The sequence below is a fragment of the Abramis brama genome (assembly GCF_963993115.1).
Source record: "Abramis brama genome assembly, chromosome: 16".
Classification (NCBI taxonomy): Eukaryota; Metazoa; Chordata; class Actinopteri; order Cypriniformes; family Leuciscidae; genus Abramis; species Abramis brama.
The window spans coordinates 7,146,292-7,169,600 of NC_139978.1; the positions used below are offsets into that span (position 1 = coordinate 7,146,292).

General features: G+C 39.3%; 1 protein-coding gene across 1 annotated transcript in view; it reads left to right on the forward strand.

The window, feature by feature from the left end:
* The window catches only part of antxr1a (ANTXR cell adhesion molecule 1a), a 75,423-nt gene that overhangs the window by 50,697 nt on the left and 1,417 nt on the right, over window positions 1-23,309 (forward strand). Inside the window, exons 14-17 of the mRNA XM_084138343.1 lie at window positions 4-45; window positions 2,077-2,172; window positions 8,255-8,422; window positions 9,888-9,968. Of these exons, the coding sequence (XP_083994469.1) occupies window positions 4-45; window positions 2,077-2,172; window positions 8,255-8,422; window positions 9,888-9,968 (387 nt within the window). The remainder of the gene's footprint in view (window positions 1-3; window positions 46-2,076; window positions 2,173-8,254; window positions 8,423-9,887; window positions 9,969-23,309) is intronic.

Genomic DNA, 23,309 nt, shown 5'->3' on the forward strand with positions numbered 1-23,309 from the left:
CAGATTATCCATGAACCTCCACCACCAATAGTGGAAGATAGTACGGTAAGAACTTTTGTTTAATGGTTATTGCCACACAATTGTGACAATCTAATTAAGCAACATCTTATTCTAAACTGGCTAGTTAAGTCATTTATTTCTTCCCTGCCAACAAAAAATAATACCAGAAGAAGCCAAAGCATCAAGGTTTGCCTTCCACGAAGCAGCACACAGAATGAAAGCTGGTCTGGAACAGAATATAAGTGGACCAGCATGAAAGAGATTTCCCCTTTCTGCTCAAAGCATAATCATGCCACCGCTCAAATACTCTGGAACGCAATGAGCACAGACAAGTGGTGTGATAAAAACTGAAATTCTAGTGCTGTTGTACTAAATATCAGCACTTTATCATGGCATTCTGGAATACTTGATTCTGATTGGTCAATTATAGAACTGAGCAGTCAAGTATTTTTGTTTATTTACTTTTTTTTTTTAAAGGAATTTAGAATGGTTCTAATAGAAACTCTAATAGAAATTGCCTCAAAGGACCGTATATATCAAACTTGAATATCCTTTAATATGCATTTTTAAATTTTAATATACTATATACGGTCAGCATAAAAAAAAAATGAAAATTTTGTCTGACCAACAAGGTCCCGATTAGTTGCAGTGTTCATGCCCTGTAATTATGGTATTTCTGTCATAAAGACACAAAGAGCTGGAAAAGAGAGAACTTAAAACAGAGAAAGACAAGTACCTTGGATTGCAGATTACTATTAATACATTATTACTGAGAAAATTCATCTGTAGGTTATCTGCAAGTAAGATGACAAGTATCCTGGTAAGTAGCCGTGTAATAAGTGGGATAACGCATAGCCAGCTGGTCATTATCGTTTAAATAAACTCAGACCAGACCATGAAGTAAACGGAGGGGCGTTATATCACCCTAAACTGCAGAGTTTATGGTGATTGTCTTATTTAACTCTTATTTTTCTTGGATTATATGATTAATCCCTAGGGGTCTCAATGTACAAATCCACACCATAAAAAGTTTCTAATTTTGATGTTATTTTGTAACAATGTTATTTTGACAAACTCTTTCTGAAGGCCAGAGTGATTCAGCTATTTAACAGGGACTTTGGGAGAGACTTTCGACTCTATAAAACTATCCAGATCTTTGTAGACTGTTGTTTAACCATGCTGGCTCTGCTGTGCTAAAATAAATTAGTTCAGTCTGTCCTTATTAAAGACCTGTAATATGATAGCTTTTTATTTTTTTATTTTTTAAAAAAATCTTTCATTAGTGATGTCACTTTTGTAAGACCGTAGGAATGTTAAATGTGGAATGGCTGTGGGTTGGGGAATTTTCCCCAAAGGTTTCTTTAAATTACACTAAACTTTCAGGATATAAAATGTTATGGGGAATCAAGTGGGTGGTCGGAAATATGAAGGGAGGGGACGGCTGTTAAACTTTTTGATTAAGTATAGAGGCATTGATAAAAGATGGCTGTTCAAATCCCGCGGACTGATTGTTAAACAGGGTTAAATTTCTTCAGAGCTGGAAAAATAAACTCATAACTTGAGTGAGCCAAGTTGAACTTATTTTACTGGATCAGGAAGAGCTAGGGAGGGCGTAAGGCATTGCTCGTGCCTTTCTGAGAGGCAATAAATGAAAAAGTCATGTTTTAAAAGAGTGAGTCACACCTCATTTAGGAAAATGCTGTGCCATTTGAATAAGACTACAAAAATATGTTCGTGGAACAAACAAAAAAATCTTTACAATAGTGTTTTTGTTTCATTCAAAACAAGATGTGTATATCAGTTCTCAATGTAGAGAGAACTGAGAACCAGATTTAGTATGAAACCGGTAACCCCTACGTAATATGGTCTGGGTTGTATTTTATTTTTACCTTGTGTAATTTTGTTCTTGGTTTTCGAAGATGAGGATTTTGGCATCTTCTTAATTTGGCTACCTTAGTAATTTGCACCAAAAAAAACAATTCTTTACCTGTTGTCCTTGACTAGAATAGCTTTGCAGTCTGCCGGTTGAGAACCATTGAGCTCTATTTTTGTTCATTGTCTCGTTTGCTGTGTAAGGATGATGAAGAGGATGGAACTCCGAAGAAGAAGTGGCCCACAGTCGACGCGTCCTACTATGGAGGAAGAGGAGTTGGTGGCATTAAAAGAATGGAGGTAAACAACAGTTTTATTACTCACTAGAGGACACCAGCCACTAAATTAGCGCACACTCAGTCACTTAACAGATGTTTTTCATCCAGATGAAGAGGACCGTGTCTCTTGAGGAACCTAGGGTTAAGTCTCTTTCTTAACGGTGATAGATTCTGTCTGTAAATCTCCAGTTGACAGTTTGCCTCTACTTGGAATGAAACCACTGTTGTTTACATTACTTGCCAAGAGACTTCACCACGTCATAATTGAAGTCAGCAATGCTGCTGAAAGTGAATATAAAAGCCTACAACTGTGGAGAAAAACAGGAAATACAGAAGGGAAAGTGAAATGTTTGTCAGATGCATTCACAAAAAGTAAGCTTGAAATAAACAATGTAGCCTACTATGCAAACCTCATTAATAACACCTTACAAATGCCATGATAAAAACAAGGGAAAACAGTTTAATCCAGCCTACTGTTTGGTGGTAAGACTGGTCTAGTTTGCTGGTTTTAGATGGGTTTTGGAGCTAAACCACCTTAAGCCCGGGACACACCAAGCCGACGTCAAAGAACTACACTGTAAAAAATGATAGTAATTTTAACGGTAAAATGCTACAGTGAAAAACTGTTAATTGGTTAACAGAAAGTTTCCGTACTATATACGGTAAATAACTGTGATAGATCTAATGGTACATTTAATGTAATTTTACTGTAAAATACCGTTAAATTTACAGTTTTTGAAAGTGAAAAAGAACAACTCATTGTATAATTTACAGTGAAAAAACGTAAATTGACATTCCCACAATTCCCTGTGTGACACTTCACATTTGATGTATTTTTGTTGAAATAACTATGTTTCTTCATAGTTTTTTTTTCCGTTTTTTCTAATCAGTTATGTACATTAGGGTTTTATGTTACATTTAATGTTGTTAAATTAATGTTTATTGCATTTTTAAAATTTCATGTGTGTTACCATGATGGTGTTTAATGTTTGTGTGAATGACACTGTGCAGCTTCTATAGTATTAACTTTCTTGTGGAAGAGCTGCTTGTGATGAGCTTTGATTGATCATGTGACTATCATCACTGCTGTGATTGGTGGTTATCAGTGTATTACAATGGTACAAAACAGATATTAATACTTCAATAGGACGGTAAATTCACATTACATCAGATAATAAAATATGGTTTATTACTGTAAATTTTAAGTTAAGTCTGTAAAACCAATAACGGGTTGCTACCATATTTTTGACGGTAAAGTTCTGGCAACCACAGCTGCCGTTTTTTTACCGTAAAAATCACGGTTACATTTTTTACAGTGTAGCATTGCCTCTCGTCAGCTGCGTCTCTGTAAAAAACTGCGCTTGAACACACCAAAAGGACTAAAGGCGACTGTTAACTAGCACGTGTTCTGCGCCTGCATGTAAGTAAATATCTGTCTATATCAGCAGGTATCAATAGTCTATTTTCATCATTGAAAAAGGGAAACCGAAACTAGGGCTGCAGATGTAAAAACCGTAAACAAAGAAGCGCTTGCTTACCATTTTGAATATCAATCACGCTGATCACTTTCTTCATTCCAGTCGGCTCATGTTATAATGAAAATATCTGTGGATTTGAGTGCTCAGGTAAGATGTGTTGTGGATTTTTCCCTAAACCTGACTATCTAGCGTCTGCAAATCGACACTTAATAAATAAATCTGTCACGTCTACTGATCGACACCGAGCGTCTACAAATCGACACTTAATAACTTTTATACTCTAGCTCTTTGCGTCTTCCGTCGACAACTGGCTGTCTCTTACTCTAACTTACTTGCTTCCCTAACTAGCTTTCTTCCTGCGCAGGAATAATTGACAAACAGACCTTCAGCAAATGTCCTTTAAATGCCTTTATTAACGGCCGGGAGAGTGTTCGAGCAGTTCTCAGAGAAACTCTCCCAAGAAGAATCAAGGCCGGAGGATCTCAGACAAATTCCATTGAGACAATCCCACAGTGCACAAGAATACAACAGTTTTTATAGTATAGAGGTATGGCATAAATGTCAGGTTGCATTACATAATTTCCCCACTATTTGATTGGTTCTTCATATGCAAACCCCTCTGTTACTAGGTAAAGCAAACTTTGTTTTAATGATGACTTCATTTGTTAATCACAAGATTCTAACAGACTGTCTAGTTTAATTTCCCAAACTATGTTATTTATACACATACACGCACACACTCAAAGACACAAGTTTTCCATTGGTTTCGTACAGTACATCCTGTTCAAATGTTAGATGTTAAATAAGGTTAGATGTTAGAAACATGGTTAGTTTAATATACAGTTTAAAATTTCTACGACAGATGACATAAAATTATAACACACTTCTGTCTGTACTGTCTTGACTTCTTTACTCGCTTTCATCACTTTCGCTTTTATTCTCGTGCATTGACTCGTTAGCTAAACAGCCAATCAGAGTTCTCTCTCTCACCGACGGCCCAACGCTGATTCAACATGCTGAATCGGCCCAAAAAACCCTGACGGCGTCTGACTAGAGCCAACAGTGTGGAACACACCAAAAAATTTGGTGTGTCCCAGCCTTTAGGCTGGTTAAAGGATTTTTTTTTTTTTTTTTTACAAATAGCTGCCGGTAAAGTATCAGAGTTTACAATCACAGCAGGACTTAAATTGAGGACAACAAACGTGTGCACTTTATACAGCTCATCTGCTGTTTGGAATCCTTCCTTCCATCAAACATTCTCCCTAAATTACCAGCACTGCAGAGTAGGCGATGTAAAGGAGCAGTAACCAATTTCTGGTTCGCTGTTGATATTTAAAATCACCAAAACAAAAACGCCCCTACCCAAAAGGATCACACCCCTATCTTGATGCCACAGGCAACGACTATGTTGAACCTGCTGTGCCTGCTGCTATGATTGTCACAGTGTTGGGTTTGTGTTCCCGGGTGTCCACTAGAGGTCCTCCTTCCCCACGGTGTCATTCACATTATGAACTGCATTCCCCACAATCCTTGTCTGTACCCATCACTGTATCATTGCACTCAGCTGTTCCCCATCATCATTGCACTCAGCTGTTCCCCATTATCATTTAGGTTCTGTGTATAAATACCCTGTCTGTTTTAGTGTTTGTTACGGAGTCCTTGTATGTATCACACCACTTCTTAGGTCTGTGTCTTGTCTGTGTCTTGTCTGTGTCTTGTCTGTGTCTTGTCTGTGTCTTGTCTGTGTCTTGTCTGTGTCTTGTCTGTGTCTTGTCTGTGTCTTGTCTGTGTCTTGTCTGTGTCTTGTCTGTGTCTTGTCTGTGTCTTGTCTCATTGGATTTTGACCTCTGCATGGACTGGATTATGATGTAATGGATTGGCCCTTAATAAATATACTGCAATTTGGATCCTACCCTTGTTTTTGTGTGTGGATCGTGACAGAAGGACTCCATCAAGATCCAGCAGTATGGGTTTCCGTATCCTTCCCCCTACTGGGAGGAAAGGAACCCAGCACGGTGGGGTTTCTCGAGCCGGAGAGACGGAACCGCGTTTGAACATTTTTCAGTGTTTTGCGCTGTGGGCCCGTCAGACTGAGGAGGCCATGACGGTCAATTCCCCCGAGTCCCCTTCCATCAGACACAGACAATCATTTGAGGGAACTCGTCTGGCCAGGTTTTCTGGGACCCGTGGAGGTCGTGGGGGGGAAGGTGCTATAGATGTGAGCCTCGGCACCACTCTCCGCTTCAGTCTCTCTTTGACCCTGGGCTGGTGATGCCCAACCCAGAGCTACCTTCACCACTGGTTCTGTCCAGCCCAGAGCCTGCTATTCGCCATCAAAGATGGCGGAGGAGAAGGAGGACTTCCTGCCTCCCCAATGTACCAGAAGCCGTTCCCGAACAGCCCGCTGTCATCTCGGAGGCCGTCCCCGTGCAGCCCGCTGTCATCTCGGAGACCGTCCCTGTGCAGCCTGCTGTCGTCCCGGAGATCATCCCAGAACTGCCCATCATCAGTCCTGCCATGGCCAAGAAGGTGGTCTTCCTTTTCTATACTTTGACTGTTCTGAGTGCATGGAGGAAGCGCATGAGTTCCAGAGACTGTTCACGTCTCGCCTGCCGAGCCTGAGCTTCACGTCACACCTGCCGAGCCTGAGCTTCACGTCACGCCTGCCGAGCCTGAGCTTCACGTCACGCCTGCCGAGCCTGAGCTTCACGTCACGCCTGCCGATCCAGCGTTTCCAAACCAGATAGCCGCCGCCGAGCCTGTGTCCCCTGACAAGATGGCCGCCGCCGAGCCTGTGTCCCCTGACAAGACGGCCGCCGCCGAGCCGGTGTCCGTTCCTGTTCCTGAGCCGGTGTCCGTTCCTGTTCCTGTTCCTGAGCCGGTGTCCTTTCCTGTTCCTGAGTGGGTGCCGCCCGAAGGGTCGTATTCGCCATGGCCGCCCGAAGGATCGTCTGCGCCCTGGCCGCCCGATGGACTATCTGCTCCGCCCTGGTCGCCTGAAGGGTCATCTCCGCCCTGGCCGCCCGATGGACTGTCTGAGCCGCCCTGGCTGTCTGATGAACTGTCTGCTCCGCCCGATGGGTCGTCTGTTTCGCCCTGGCCACCCGACAGACTATCTGCTTCGCTCTGGCCCTCCATCCCTCCCCCTGATCCTCCACCGTTCCACCTCCCTCCTGGACTTTTGTTGGTTTTTGTTTCGTGTCGTGGAGCGTCTGGTAGCCGCTCCGTAGAGGGGGGGTTATGTCACAGTGTCTGGTTTGTGTTTCCCCGGGTGTCCACTAGAGGTCTCTTTCCCTTCCTGTCACCATTCACTCTGGAACCGCAATTCCCATAATCCTTTGTCTGTTCCCATCACTCGTGATTGCACTCAGCTGTTCCCCATTACCTTGTTTGTATCTGTCTATTTATACCCTGTCTGTTTCAGTGTTTGTCATGGAGTCCTTGTTTTATGTCACAGCACTTCCGAAGTTTGTATCTGCCCTGTTCATGTTTGTTTCTTGTGTTTTGGATTGCCTTACCGGATATTTGACCCTTGCCTGGACTAGTTGTGAGTACGGATTACCCAATAAATACTGCTCTTGGAACTTATCTTTACCCTTGTGTGTACCGTGACAATGATGTCATCAATAATTGAAAGCAATCAGGGTTGGAGAGTAACAGAATCCATGCAACAGTGTTACGTAATCAGGATAAGAAAATGTGGTAATCAAAAAACAAAGTAATCAGATTATAGTTACATTTTGTTTAAAAAAAATAAAATAAATGGGAATACTATCAGGATTACAATGGTTTCACTTAAAACTAAATAAATTAGTATTTTGACACAATAACGCTATATTGGCAGTAGTGATGAGCAGATTGAATTATATCCGTGGAGAAAACAGATAATCCGGGTGGGCGGGCCAAGTAATAAAAAAATAACGTTCCAATTAATTGCTGGTGGTTGAGAGATAAATCATCAATGTGTTGATTTTAAAAAAGACATGGAACTCTCATTTCACAGTAAAACACAATGTGATGACCGGGTGCAGATATCTAAATCATAGAAAATCATAGGTTCGAGTGGGCGGCGGGTGGATGATTTATATTAACAGTGAATACGGTTGATGTTAGAACTGATCTGCATATCTCTAATTGACAGCTGGTTCTGTTGCCAGTCATGACTCATGTTTGCATGTGCAATCATTCTCCTGACTATTGCTTTTTACTTGACATTTTTTATGTATGTGACTTTGAAGGAATCCAAAAGTAATCAGATTACATTACTTTCATATTGTGGTTGCTTGGATTATGTTACTGAATAACTTTTTTATGAAGTAAGTTGTAACTATAACGGAATACATTTTAAAGGTATCCCTCCCAACTCTGAAAGCAATTTGTGTTACTATTATAAATCAGGTTGAATGTCTAATTGATATTTAGCTCCTCTTCTCCTTCGATGGCAAAGTCATCCGTTCCATCCCAAAAAACACGATAGTCAAAGTAACTAATATAATACAAATAAAATAAAATAAGAATAAAATAAAATTTGTCATGTGAACTCCTCTTTGGAGAAGGTCAGATGTTCTTGCTCTTCAGATCATTGTTATATCATGCTGGATAACATGATCATCACCATCCTTTCAGGTTCGCTGGGGTGAGAAAGGTTCGACCGAAGAGGGTGCTAAACTGGAAAAGGCGAAGAACGCAAGGGTAAAGATGCCTGAACAAGAGTTTGAAGCTCCACCTTCTCGCATCCTAAATAATGGCATGCGGAAACCACCAGGCCCTCGCAAATGGTACTCCCCTATAAAGGTGAGAACAATTGCGTGTTCTCAGGGTACACATGATAACTTAAAAGCATTTTGTGTTGAGAAATGGCGTTGAGAATTGTGCTGAGAAAAAAAAAATGTTTTATAGGTGCTTTAAAGGGACATTTGGATAGTCAATATGAAAAACTCAAGGGAAGTTAACATGTTGTGCAGTGTTACATGCTAAACTCATTCAATTATTATTTTTTACTATATATAATTATTGTGCATGCTGCTTTTATGAGATCATATTAATTGGAATATTTGTATCTTAAAAAAAATACTTTTGTCATACTGCAAAATTAACTAATGAAGGTAAAAGAGTGACTAAAAACTGTTTTAAAAAAAGTCAAGAAATGTATTTTTGCCCAAACATTCACATGAATTTTAACCTTTAAAGTCCCCCTGTGGTGAAAAGTTTTCTATGGTTTTCTATGTTATGGGCATGTAGATAATGTATTGATTTCTTCTGTAAAGCACAAAAGAAGATATTTTGAAGAACAACAAAATTGGCCCAAATCACTTTCAATGAATGGACAAAAAAACTGAATGTTTGTAAAAAATAGTTTATTTGTGTTCCATTGAACACTAAGACTATGAGACTCTGCTGACAGCTATACATGAGCAGCCCCCCACCATGCAGCTCTCCTGCTGAATTAATATGTTGAGATGTCAATGCTTATAATCAAGTGTCTATGAATCATAACTTGGGGATTTGTAATACAGACCAGAAACTGTGGTGACCTCCAAGAAACTGGGCCTGTGGAGTCAGCATTTCATTACACTCAAAACCAGGTTTCCCTCATTTCACCTCTCTCAGTTCCCTCACTCTCATAGACCCTGCCGTCCAAGAGCACTGAGCATTGCCAAAGCTCTCTTTTTTTTTTACATTTATCCTCTTTTTATTTGTTCATCTCTATCTCATGTGTCTGCCTGTTATTTGTTTATTTGGAGAGAGGCAACGTGATCAGATTTTTGTGACCAAACTTTACATTTAAATACTCCTAGACATTCTTCTGTTCTTCTCTTTCCTTCACCCATTAATTTTCTCTGTTACATCTTTCCCCCCCCCCCCTTTTTTTTGATGAAGACAGCAGCTCTTGTGCAATGAGAGTTGGCTGACTTTATTGGGAAGTTGGGTCAAGGCTGAGGGACATTAGAATGCGGTTTCATATTAATAACCCTGGGGCAGATAGTGAAGCATTGATTCAGTCTAAACTATGGCTTTGAGCTTTATCCGTCTTATCTGAGAGTCCACATGTGGGGTGTTAAGTTCAGGAAATCTCTTTGTTAATAAAACCCATTTCCCAGAGTTTAGTGACTGATCAATGTGAGGAACAAGTTATTAAACACCTGAGGATAAAAAAAAAAACCTGAATTGCACAGCAGAAGCACACTTGCTTTTTCGAACTTAATTTTCATGTCTTTGATGTGTGTGTGTGTGTGTGTGTGTGTGTGCGAATGTGCAGGGAAAACTGGATGCATTGTGGGTACTTCTGAAGAAAGGGTATGATCGAGTGTCCATCATGCGACCACAACCAGGAGACAAGGTAAGACACTTAGTTCATTGTTTATTGTATCATAGAACAATTTGTTTCTTTATCAGGTTATCAGAGACCATTTCTTTGCGAGTATTTTATTTTACACAGTAAGTAAAATACGAAAATTAAAAAATTCTGTGTTATTAGAAGCCAAGAATTACTGTTGTTTTCCCGTTCCCGTGGCTCAGCTGGTAAAGAATAGCATTATAATTGACAAGGTCATGGGTTCAGTTCCCTATTAACATATATATCTTGAATGTACTGTATGTAACTTTTGGGGGAAAAATTTGGTCAAATGCATTATTGGTTTTTGTTTGCACAAATTAGCCTTTGCCCAAGGAGCAACATTAGAAGGGTGTGAGAACGTTGTTTCCTTTGTGAACAGGAATGGAATGATACAAGGTTTTGAGCAGTTGGGATTAGACATGATTTGGATACACAGATATACAGTACTGTATACGCTTTATGAGTTGTTGGTAATATGAGTGAGTAGGATGCGGTTGTTGGGAATATGTGTGAAAAACGGATGGAAGTTGGGGAGTTTAGACCTGAACAGGGTAATTATCTGCAAAGAGTTTGCTGTTTCCACTTAATTTCTTTTTAAACATGAACACACACTCAATGACTCCGAAGCTTCAAAAAAGATATTTACTGACTTTTCTTGATCCATTTTTCACAGTCCAACAGAGCAATCTGTTAAATCGCTATTATAACTGTCAGTTAATTCAATATGACTTGGCTTTACTTAGGTGATGAAAAGCAGAAATAAAAAGATGAATATGGCTTTATTCTACAGCTTGATAGGAAATGAAAACCAGGCTCACACTGACAGAGCTTTACACAGCATGGATATAGACATCCTAGATCTTTGTTCAGTTCGGTTTCAAAGAGCTTTTTTTGGAGCTTGTGTCATTTTTGGAGCTTGTGCTCACTATCCATTTTTGTTTATTAAAAAATCTCCTTTTGTGTCATATGTAGAAATAAAAACATACGGTTTGGAACAGCTTGAGGGTTCAATAAATTATGATAATGTTTGAATAAACTATCCATATAAGTGTGCATATTTTCATATAGTAATGTTTAGTAAAACAAAGGTCAGCTTTGCTAAAACATTTATCATGAACGTTAATGACAAATGTTGAAGTTAGACTTGGCTTCGTCTCTATAGCATGTATTTGCTTTCACTCTGTGCTTCTTTCAAACATTCTTCTATCCTCGTCTGGACGGAGAACAACTACAGACCGAGTCAAAGCCCACCTGTTGCATGCTGGGTCTCCTGGGCTAAGCAAATAAACAGAGTAAATGCATAGCTTATATCCCAGTTGGGGATGTGCATGAAATTAAATATTAAGTTCTTTAGGGTGGACTTGTATGTTATTATGCTACTTATGAAGAGGATGATTTGACTATACAGTTGACTGCAGGTCAAATCCACAGAGAAAAAGAGTTCATCTAAGAACAGGATCCCATACACAATGCTGTTCATAGACTTTTAAATACGGTTTGGACTGTTGGAGATATGATGAACTTTTTCAGGTCACAGTCAGGTCTCGTTGTTCAGAAAATATACAATACACTGGTTCCTGATACTACGATTTTTTTAAACTGATACTAAGAATTTGTTTTAAAGAAATAAATCCAGCAAGGATGCATTACATTAATCAAAATTAATGTTGTTATATTGAAATTTCTTCACTTCAGTTCAAAGTTCCCCTTCAGTCGGTCAGTCGACGCCACGTTGAGACCGTAATCTCGCTAGAGAGGCCAATATACTTCGAGTGAAACTAAAACAAGCCAATACACATTGGCGTGCAATCATTTGCATCAGCTGTTCAGCCTCGCAGCGCAGGTATATAATGAGCAGCAGGTGCGATTGCACTCCAGCTTTTTGCTTTGGAGCCAAGCACTTCGATGCTCTCTTCAAACCTAACAAATCAGCTTTGTGAAACTTCAAGCCTCTTCAGGACCTCACCACTTTGGTGCGGGCGTTACAGCACAGCAGCACGTGCAGTCTTTTTTCTCTCTCTTTGTTTTCTGTTTTTTGTTTTGTCTAAGAGCAAACAAGCTGTTTTCACAGCTGGTAGGTGTGCAGGTGTGAGTGCTCAAAGGCTGTTTTCACAGCTGGTACCAGCGAGAAAGAGACAGCGCGCAGACAGGTGCACATTCCTGTCCGTGTTTGCGGTGACCGTTTCCCTGCGTGCTTCAGCACCAACGAGAGCAGTCCCTAAAAGAGCTTACACAGATAGAACGCATCTTTTTAAAGATGACTTTCTATCTGTCTGTTTCTGGATGTGGTCGTTACCTGGGGTTACGGGATGGCCACGATCGCTGCCTCGTGTGTCTGGGCCTCGAACATGCTGAGGCAGCTTTTGTGGAGTCATGTACCCATTGTGGAAAGATGACCATTGCGGAGCTGCGGTCAAGACTCTCGTTCCTGCGCCTCTGCCTCGATCCAACCCTACCCAGAGGGCATCACGTGGCATCACGGCACACACCGGGTGGCAATCACACCGGCGTGCCGCCAGACCTTCAGCCCGTTGTCAGACCCCTCGTTCCTGTGGGCAGGAGTCCCCTTGGAACAGGTGTCCAGGCATGTTGTCGTATTCACAGATGCCTCTGCCACCGGCTGGGGTGACACGTACAACGGGCATGTAGTGTCAGGGGTGTGGACGGGCCCTCAACTGCATTGGCACATCAACTGCCTAGAGTTGCTAGCAGTACGTCTCGCTCTGAGCCACTTGAAAAGGCCGCTTCAGGGCCGGGACGTGCTGGTCCGTACGGACAACACTGCGACCGTTGCGTACATCAACCGACAAGGTGGTCTACGCTCCTGTCGCATGTCACAACTCACCCGCCATCTCTTCCTCTGGAGTCAGAAGCATCTGAGGTCGCTTCGAGCCATGTATGTCCCCGTCCACGAGACGTGTGTACACCCTGAAGTGGAACCTGTTCGTCGAATGGTGTTCTTCTCGCTGACGTGTATATTCTCCATGGCTGCTCCTAACGGAAGCCTGAGTCTTTCCCTTGGGCTAAGTCACCCACTATTCATATGTAGTACAACCTTCAGGCTAGTCCATATGTATTTCCCACATAACTCTTTGAAAAAGTGGCTTCCGCAGCGTTCTCCTTCCTAAACAGAAAGGGCACGCTTTCCCAGTGTTATCCAATAGCCTCACTGTATGGGTTATCACGGAACAACAGTGACAGATACACTCTGTGTAAGACTCCTCCTATCGTCCTTCCAGGCAAGAAGGGGTAGAGGCTTGCACAGTGCACTGGATGGGGTGCAGAAGCTGTGGCCCTTTGGTAGGGATTCCTATATTCCTATTCAATCGAAGTAGATTGGCCTGTCTAGCGAGATTCCTATTCGTCGATCTCGACAAGGCGTCTCCGTTCCCTCCTTCAGGGATCGAGAGTTACCATATGTAACCGAGACGTTTCCAACAAAAAAAAAAAATCAATCAGCAAAACTATTGTTAACTTTTATAAAAAATATAAGATTTGTTTCGAATCAACCTATTAGAATGATTTCTGAAGGATCATGTGATCATAAAAATTGTATTACCGACCCCAAACCTTTGAATGGAATGGAACCACATTGCAACAGCCTAGCAGCCTAGCAACCTTGGCAGCAACTTTTGCATACGCAACCATGACTCACAATTTCTTCACAAAGTTAGAAAATCCAAATACATCAAATCTAGATTGTATGAACAAGATAAAATCACATTCAACAAAGCACTACCAATAACTTGACGACTCCTGCAAGCCTGTACTACGTGCTGCTAAACCAGGCTTTCATTTTCTCCGCTAAGAAACATGTGCAGCTTTATTTTACCAAAGTAAAAAGATGGGGTCCAAAGTCAACAGAACCATTTGGACTTAACAGCATGTGCAGAGGGTGTTGTCATTTATAAATGTGAAGCACAGTGCAAAACTCAACACCCACACCCTAATTATCTCTGAGGAGCTTGCTTAGTAGCTCTACATGCCATATCCCCACTGTGAGTCACATTTGACTTCAACTTTGGACCTAATCCTCTTAAAGAGATGTTTCACAAAATCACCAACAAATCACTTCCTCACTGTCTTGTGCTATCCTGCTCCACGTATCTGCAGGAAAGATGAAGTTGATCAGATGTTTGCTGAGCGATGTCAAGAATTTGCATCAATTTTTTTTTTTTGCTCGCTTGCATCATAGAATTATTTTTATTAAAAGGACATGCACAGTGATACTCAACATAACCGACTACTCAACAAAGCAATCAGATTTCAAGAAAGAAGCTTAAAAGAGATATGGGCCTAAAAGATCCAACAGAAAAACAGAATGAATAGAGTCTAGACTTGTATAGCATGAAAATTATACAACTGCTTTACAAGAGGACAGCCAAACATAGTACAGTGATTAACACCATCAGGGAGGCGACACCCTCAGAGATTATAGAGTATGATGACATCACAGTATGAGGTTGAAAACATCACCATTTCACCACAATGGATGAAGCCACTTGGACGCATGCCGATACCTAATGGAAAAACACATCCAGATGCTCCAAAACGAAACAGTAAAAGATTTTCAGTGATAACCTGGATGACTGAGTGTTCATATGTAAGTCTTGCATATGTAAAATGACATGATCATCAAAATTAAACCGCATATAATTCAAAACTGCCAAATGTTGACCCAGGACGAGCTGTAGAAGCTTAAGTGAAGTTCAAGGAGTGTTGATGGACTCGATCTACTCCATCTGTGTTTTGATCATCATTCTGAATCCCATCCAGATGTAGTCTTTGACAAAAATGGGATTTTCTCAGCTTTTTGCTCAAAATGTTGCTTTTTTTTTATAAAACTTACCCACATTCAAGTGTTGATTAAAAAAAAGTAATACATGAAGTATGCATGCATTTTAAATCAGAGGCTCTGTTCTTTCTATTGATATATTGCATATTCAGATATTCATCCAACAAATTAATCTGGGGGCCATAAAGCTTTTGTGAAAATGATAGCAAATGCTGGTGGTGACTGGCAACTTTTTTCAAAAACAATGGCGGGGAAAGAGTTAATTACCTAGATTATGGCGGCCTGTCACAGTCTAATCCAGGGGTGTCCAATCCAATCCACGTGTACCAGATGTGGGCCGGATCTGGGCCGACACTGTGTTGCTGTCTGGGTGTACACTTCTCATAATAACATTATTGAAACATGTTTGTAAACCTGTTTTCACAGAAACTTCAGTTTTTTACCAAAATAAAAGCTTGAGGAAGCAACTGCAAGTGAAGAAATTAAGACCAAAGTGTTGTAATATACTGTAGTGTAAAGTATTATGAAACATTATTTTTTAATTTACATTTATTTTACAGTTCAGTTCTATTAAAATAGTAATATATTAGTAGTAGTATATTGTGAATTTAATGAAGACTGAGACACTATATCACAACTAAAAAGAGGTTTGAGTCCACTTTAAAGGTGCTGTATGTGATATTTTTTTTGACTGTACTAAAGCACAAAAAAAAAAAATATATATATGTTTGCAGAGATTTAGGAAACATGCTAAGTTCACATACTCATTTCTCTAAATAACAATGCCACAGCCAGTTATTCTACTTTGAAATGTGCGTTCCGTGTCGGAATGTCTGTTTTTGTTTTGATCTGTGTGATCCCACCCACTGCCAATTTAACCAATCATATTTTGACACCTCAGGGTTGCCTCAGTTGGCACAATTAAAAACACAGCGTATTGTAGCCATTTCAACCACTAGCTGTCAATATTACATACTGCACCTTTAAAGTCCAGGTACAAGTCAATGCAAAGACTTTTTACTCTGTTCAATTTGGACACTGAAAACAAGTTGGAGCTCTTAGTTTTCAACTCTCAAAGTGCACCAGACTGATGCATTTAACTTTAAAATATACAAAACATTTTCCCTCTAGAGGGACCAAGGTCCAACCCCCATAGTCTCACAAAATCCTGTGGGAAGCACTGCTTTGATACCATAGTACTGTATGATTAACATAATATTTAGAATATGCTATTTGAATATGAAAGAATATGGCATAACTTCAAAGAAGACCTTGGTACATATCTCCAAAAAACAAAATAACTGTCTGGAACACTTGGTGTTCCCATGCCATTATGTCCAAAAAATGAATATTATGTAGCTTAAATCCCTAAAATGCTAAATGTTGTTAAGTTAACAACATTTAGTTGGTAACTTAGTAGTTAAATTGATGATAAAGGCGCATATGCAGAACATTACACCGGATAAACAGCTGTGAGCCGTAAAGCAAACACAGACAGTTATGGTGCCGGATAGGGATGTTGTTGTCTGGCAAACTCATCGGAAGATTTCAGTGTCTGAAGCCAGCTTTAAAATATGCTGCTTATATAACGGTGCACAGGAGACAGAGGAATTCTGAGCTAACTTTTTAATGGACTTTGCAAGCTATTGTAATCTTTCATTTAAGTAAACATTCACTTCACCCACCTCACCTAAACACTTGTATTCACATCCTGACTGATTCCTTTGAAAACTGTATGTTCTTTTATCATATATCCACATTAACAAAATTACTGATGAAAATGTTTGGTTGATGACGATTAGAGAAGACACAATGAAAAATATGCATCATGAAGTGAGAGATCAAAATCACAATTTCAGTCAATGACTAAATTGATAGTGATGTTAATTTGCATGCAGTGTCTGCATTTTTAGCACCCAATATCTAAAACAATTATGCAAATTGAGTAACATCGCAAATGCACCCACAAAATCTGTACTGACCCCAATTTGTAAGGTGCAGTTCTACAATTCAGCAGCAATCTGACACACTCTAGAAGCACGATTTGATATACCTGTATATGCACACAGGTTTTTTATGCTGAAAATTTTGTATGTAAAAGTTGCACAACTGTTTAGTGAAACACTGGCTATAGGCTTTAGCTAACATTAACAATAAGCAATGCTATGGTATTTTTTAATATTTGTTAACGTTAGTTTCATTGTTAGTTAATGGTAGCTCAGTTCCATTAAATAATATTAACAGATACTATTGTTTATTTTAATAATGTATTAGTAAATGTTGAAATTAACATTAACTAAGATTAATAAATGTGAATACTATTTTAAGGTGTCCTTGTTACAGTCTAATTATGCATTTAGATACTGTTTAATATTAACAACGTACTTTCTATAGGGTTAGGATTAGGGTTTGGTTTAGTTGCATGTAATTATACATAATTTACTGTTATTACTACAGTAACATGTAACACGCAACAAAGACGTGTTATCATGAATGCTTTAGAAGTATTTTTAATTGTTAGTTCATGTTAACAAATGTACCCAGTAAATGTAGCCACTTACCAAAAACTGCATAGTCAGCACTCTAGGGGATGTGTGTCAGTTGATGGATATGCATTGGAATTTTTTGCAGTGTTGGGTCTGATTCAGATACTTGACATTGTCATGATGTGAGTTCTGTGGTTGTGTCTTCTGGGTAACATAGCAACTGTGGTCATACATGTCTGCCGAGCTTTGATTGAATCAAGACATCTGTCATTTTCAAAAAAGAAACAAAAATAAAATGGGAAATTAACCCGTTTTAATGTAAGTTGCAGCCAAATGCTTCTGTCCAGTGGTCAAGTTGATGCTATATACAAAATCATCGAACAACATGATCTGTTGCTAATTAGAAACAGACATTTATTGAGCCGTCCAGTGATTCATGATATCTTCTATATAATGTTCTCTGAGGTCTACTTATGTTATCAAGACTGTTATCAAAACATCCTAATTTAGAAGCTATTTTCTATCCTATTTTTGACCCTCTCTTTCGATCACTCTCTTTTGATGGGTGTGTCTCATTCAAGACTAAACGTCCACTGCTATGACTGGGTAACAGTTTAGCATAATAAAATAATTTTCAATGTAGTTGAAACATTTGCCAACAATGTGAAACATTTATGCATTATATGTAGTCGTTACTGCATCATTCTTTTATTTTCTCTCCTGCGTCAAACTTTGTCTTGTTTAAAATGAATTTGCAGTGAAATGTAGCGAACAAATGAACAGGATCCTACTGATGTGATCTGTTAAATTCTAATGTCAGATGTTGTCTGGTACAAAATAAAAATCTGCAAGTTCTGCTTACTTAAACTTAAAAAAATTGATGTAACTGATTGATGAACAACTCTTTTTTGAGTTTTGCCAACTTATTTGGTGGAAATGCGGCTTGGTGGCTTTGTTTGGAACTATTTTCATTGGCGAAATAGAGCAAAAATTAGACAAGGGTCTTAAAAATATAAATCACTTAATATGAACTTGTTTATTGAATTGTTGTATAAATCAGCATCACATCTGCAATTGTTCTGATATTGAGGAATATGCTTGTGTAATGTCATTTTTGCTTCAGGTCCCCGCTAATTTATGATCCTGTTTTTGATAATCCAAATGTAATATTTTCAGTTAATTTACCGGCAAAGAAACAACAGCAGCGCAACACACAACTTTTTCACAGTTGCTCTGTTGACTGACGGCAGGAAAACCATCCGATCGCAGTAAACTACTGCACTGTATAGATGCATTATGGAAGTTGTGTTTTTATATTCTGATTGTATTATACTACTATTAATGAGATTTGATCGGGTCACTCCCATCAGTCGCACACAGTCATTTTCAGTCACAAGCGGTCGCAATGTAGAGCCCTTTCATAGCTACTCATTTTTTAATTGATTAGTCCCACCTTCCCCTTGAGTCACTTAACGGCACTTAAGTCATTCTTAAAAAAGGAAGATGTGTTCGTAGTTTTGCCGAACAGATACGGCAAAAGTTTAATCTATCAACTAGCTCCGCTGGTTGGAAAACGCTCTGGTTGGTTGTAGCGCTATCCTATTGCGTGCAGAGGGAATTTGAAAGACAACCGTTTATCCCGCCCCTCGGATTGAGCCGTGCCAATGGTGAGTTGCCAGACCTAACATCTTGATGTAGGTTTGGCTTGCCAGGCTAAGACCATCCAGCATTAACTGAAAATACAATAACACAATTATTGTTATTCCATTTAGCTTTTGTTTGTACATTATTGTTGTGCATGTTTATCATTTTAAGTTTTGTTCTTTGTAAACTAGTCTGAAAGTTAACGATAACAATCTTGCTTCAGTCTGTTAATGCACCATGGTATACTGTACTGTAGCCTATGTCACTTCAGATGTGGCATCTGCGCCACCATTGCAGTGTAAAGATGCATGCATATAATTACATAAAATGTAATTATCCTGTTGGCTGCACATATGCCTAACATGTGCACTGGTTAAATAACATCAGTACTTCCTTTTCAACAGGAAGGTATCGTTATGTTTTTGATTTGTTGTGTGATAATTTTTCTATTCACTCAAGTGGTGTCAGTAAGGGCAGTTTAAGCAGAGCAGATGACAAAAGTCTGGGAAGGAAGACCAGACATTAACAGAGGAAGGCATGTAGGCATGTTGTTATTTAGCAAAAAACTGTAGGGTCTGGCGACTGTAAAATTAAAAAGAAACTACAGCTGGCTGCTGTCCCGGCTACTTCTTAGAGAGACAGCGTGGAGACAGAGAGAAACTCTGCAGATGAACGTTCTGAAATGAAGGCAACAGTGTTCAGATGGAGTACAGAGGGCTGCTTCTCATCTGGTTTTGCTTCAGGACCTAGATTTCAGAGTGCGATGCCAATGTACAATGCCAAACCTGGTTTGCATACAAAAGCAATCAAAAAGTCTAAACTACAATCTACTAAAATCATAAAGGACTGCAAAAGCAAAACTATATGCAAAATTTTAATAAAAAGCCTATTTTGGTCTATAAATGTGTATTAAATTTCAATTTAGTGCACAAAACACAATTCTTGAAAATTCTGATAATTGAACAGAACCATAAAAAAATTAAATACTTTTTTAAGAGTTGACAAGTTGCCAATTTATTATAACTATGGACACTTATATTGTTTTAATAAGTATGCTGAAAGTTTGTCTGGTTGTCTACTTACTGCCAAAGTCCCTTCAAAATTTACCCCAGCTATTTGGGAAACACTGAAATCTCTGTAACTGTTTGTCAAGATATTAATAACGTGTCAAATCACAAATAAAATCTGACAATAAAATTATGAATAAAGCTTATTTGGCTCAAATCACACAGATTTTTTTTTTTTTTCTGTCAGGACCAGATATTATGCATGCACATTCCAAGGTAACCAAACACATGATTGGTTATTTTATTAAAAGGCGGGACTTCTGTTCCTCGACATTTACTATTATGATTTCTTCCATTATTTTTTTCTATGAGAGGTTGGTCTCCTCGACTATATATTGTTGACCTTATATAGTTTCCATACTGGTGCGGAGACCTGGAGGGAAAAATATCCATAAAACTGCATCACAGGCCTGTCAATTTCCCATCTGTTTCAAGAATATTTAAATCACCTAAAAGAAGGAAAACAATGATATGTGAACAAAACTGCAATCCAAGTACAGAACCTGTCACAGTAATTGAATCACTAAAAACATCGGGACATTCTAAAACACCTTACGTGGCTTACCAGAGATATTACAATATCAAATTCAATGTACACCTTATTGATGATGAATACTATATACAGGCAAGCAAATGAGCCCACAATATAAAGGCATCACACTAAATTGTGCAGAATATGAACATAACTCACAAAGTTTCACGTTAAGCGTTTTCCAATAGAAACCCATTATAAAGAAAACACTTAAAGGGTTATTTCACCCAAAATTGGAAATTATGTCATTGATTTCTCACCCTCATGTCGTTCCAAACCCGTAAGACCTTCGTTAATTTTTGGGTGAACTAATACTTTAACGTGAAACTTTGTGAGTTATGTTCACATTCTGCTTCATCTGCTTGCCTATATTAGGTTTTATTAATAAGGTGTTTACTGAATGTGGTCTTTTAATATATCAATGTCTTGTTACATTAGTACTTATTACAAACCTGGTAAAAATAACTGGCAGGCAGCAGAAGAAAGCTTTGTTTTGTCCTCTAAGTGGGCGTTCATAGAGGTTTTATGTCACGTGAAAACTAGTGCTATACATACCAAATGCTTTCAGTCTTTGATGTGCTTAATTACAGTATATAGTACATACCATAAGCTCTTAACTGCATGAACAGTGTGTGTGTGTGTGTGTGTGTGTGTGTGTGTGTGCGCCTTTATGGGGCCAGCGGGGGACTTCTTCATTAGTTGACAGGAAATTGGGACAGAGTGCACTAATTTTCCATAAGCGTTTCTAGTAAACCATCAACAACTAGCTTTTTCCTCTGTTTATAATTAAAACTGGTCTGGCATTTATAACTTCCCTACAGCAGACAGAAAAAGAGGGGAAAGACACCTCTTAGTCTTTCTTAGGAAAGACGCCTCTTAGAGTGTGTTAGTCATGTTGACGGTAAAGTCCATCATTGCAGACACATGCATTTGGAGACTTGAGATGAATGTCCCTGGCTTATTCACTTCATCTGAAGTGAAATCAAATAATGTAATACATTTCTCTTCTGCCACGTTGTCCTACACGATGACATCAAAACAAGCTTTTTACGATCGTCTTCTGAAGCTGAGGCTGCAAAATGACAAATTCAATGGAAGGCGTTTTGCCAGTCAATGCTATGGTTATTTTGAGATCTCTGATGTTCATCTCAACACAAAGCCGTAGTGTTTTCAGCATGAGGGAAGCAACATGCCTGTTTATTATTTGTGCCACATTTTGTAATGAAATATCAATGATCTGATTTACTAATTCCCAGCAAAATTTTACTCAAATCGGTTTAGTTTTTTGCAACACTTTAGTTTAGGATCCAATCTCACTATTAACTAGTTGCTTATTAGCATGCATATTACTAGGATACTGGCTTTTTATTAATACTTATAAAGCACATATTAATGCCTTATTCTGCATGATCATATTCTACATCCCTTATTCCTACCAATACCTAAACTTAACAACTACCTTACTAACTATTAATAAACAGTAATTAGGAGTTTATTGAGGCAAAAGTCGAAGTTAATAGCTATTTGATAGTGAGAATTGGACCCTAAAAACTAAAGTGTGACCTTTTTACAAACCCATCAAAGGGTTTACAGCCATAATTGGTCTGAAATCCAAGTAAACAGAATTTGTTTTGGAATGTCTCAATCTAAATAGTCATATTGGATCTCAAGCTTGAGATACGTCATGATACGCAAAATCTAATTTTCCAATTTTCTGTCCTCTCTCTCCACATGCTACTTTGTGTATTGTATGGAAAAATCTCTTTGCATTGTGCTGATGCTCACACACTGTTACTATAGCAACCCATGCAGATCACCTCATATTGACAACACTGTCTGAAGAAACAGATCCAGTTTCATTACTTTCAAAATGACGGTGAGGCAGTAAGTCCTTAAAACCAAATTGAAAAACTGCTGTGTGCAGGGTGAACAAAGCCATAGAGAATCAAAAAATAATTGCCACCACATAGCAACGCCCTGGAAACTTCCCAGAGCACCCTAGCAACTGCATGTTCTAAAACCCCACAAGAACATGTGAACCCCGCTTAGCAACGCCCTGGCAACTACTCAGAGCACCCTAGCAACTGCAAATGCTAAAACCTCACAAGAACATGTTAACCCCGCTTGTCAACGCCCTGGCAACTACCCAGAGCACCCTAGCAACTGCATATGCTAAAAACCCACAAGAACATGTGAACCCCGCTTAGCAATGCCCTGGCAACTACCCAGAGCACCATAGCAACTGCATATGCTAAAACCCCACAATAGCATGTTAACCCCGCTTAGCAATGCCCTGGCAACTACCAAGAGATCCATTGCAACTTCATATGCTAAAACCCCACAAGAACATGTTAACCCCGCTTAGCAACACCCTGGCAACTACCTAGAGATCCCTAGCAACTGCATATGCTAAAACCCCACAAGAACATGTTAACCCTGCTTAGCAACACCCTGGCAACTACGTAGAGATCCCTAGCAAACTGCAAATGCAAAAAACCCCAAGAACATGTTAACACTGCATTGCAATGCCCTGGCAACCACATAGCAACCGCATAGCAAGTACTAAAAACTGTTTAGAACATTTTAGTACCGAATAGCAATACCCTGGTAAGCACTGACAACACCTTAACAACACTCAAAACATGTTATTCACTGTATAACTACGCCTTGACAACCACTCAGAACACACAAGCAACCGCATAACAAAATATGCGCCACATATTAATACCCTGGCAACCTCCATGAACATCCTAACATCCTATCCACTACATAGCAACACTCTGACAATCACCCATAACATGTAAGCTGCTTCATAGCAAC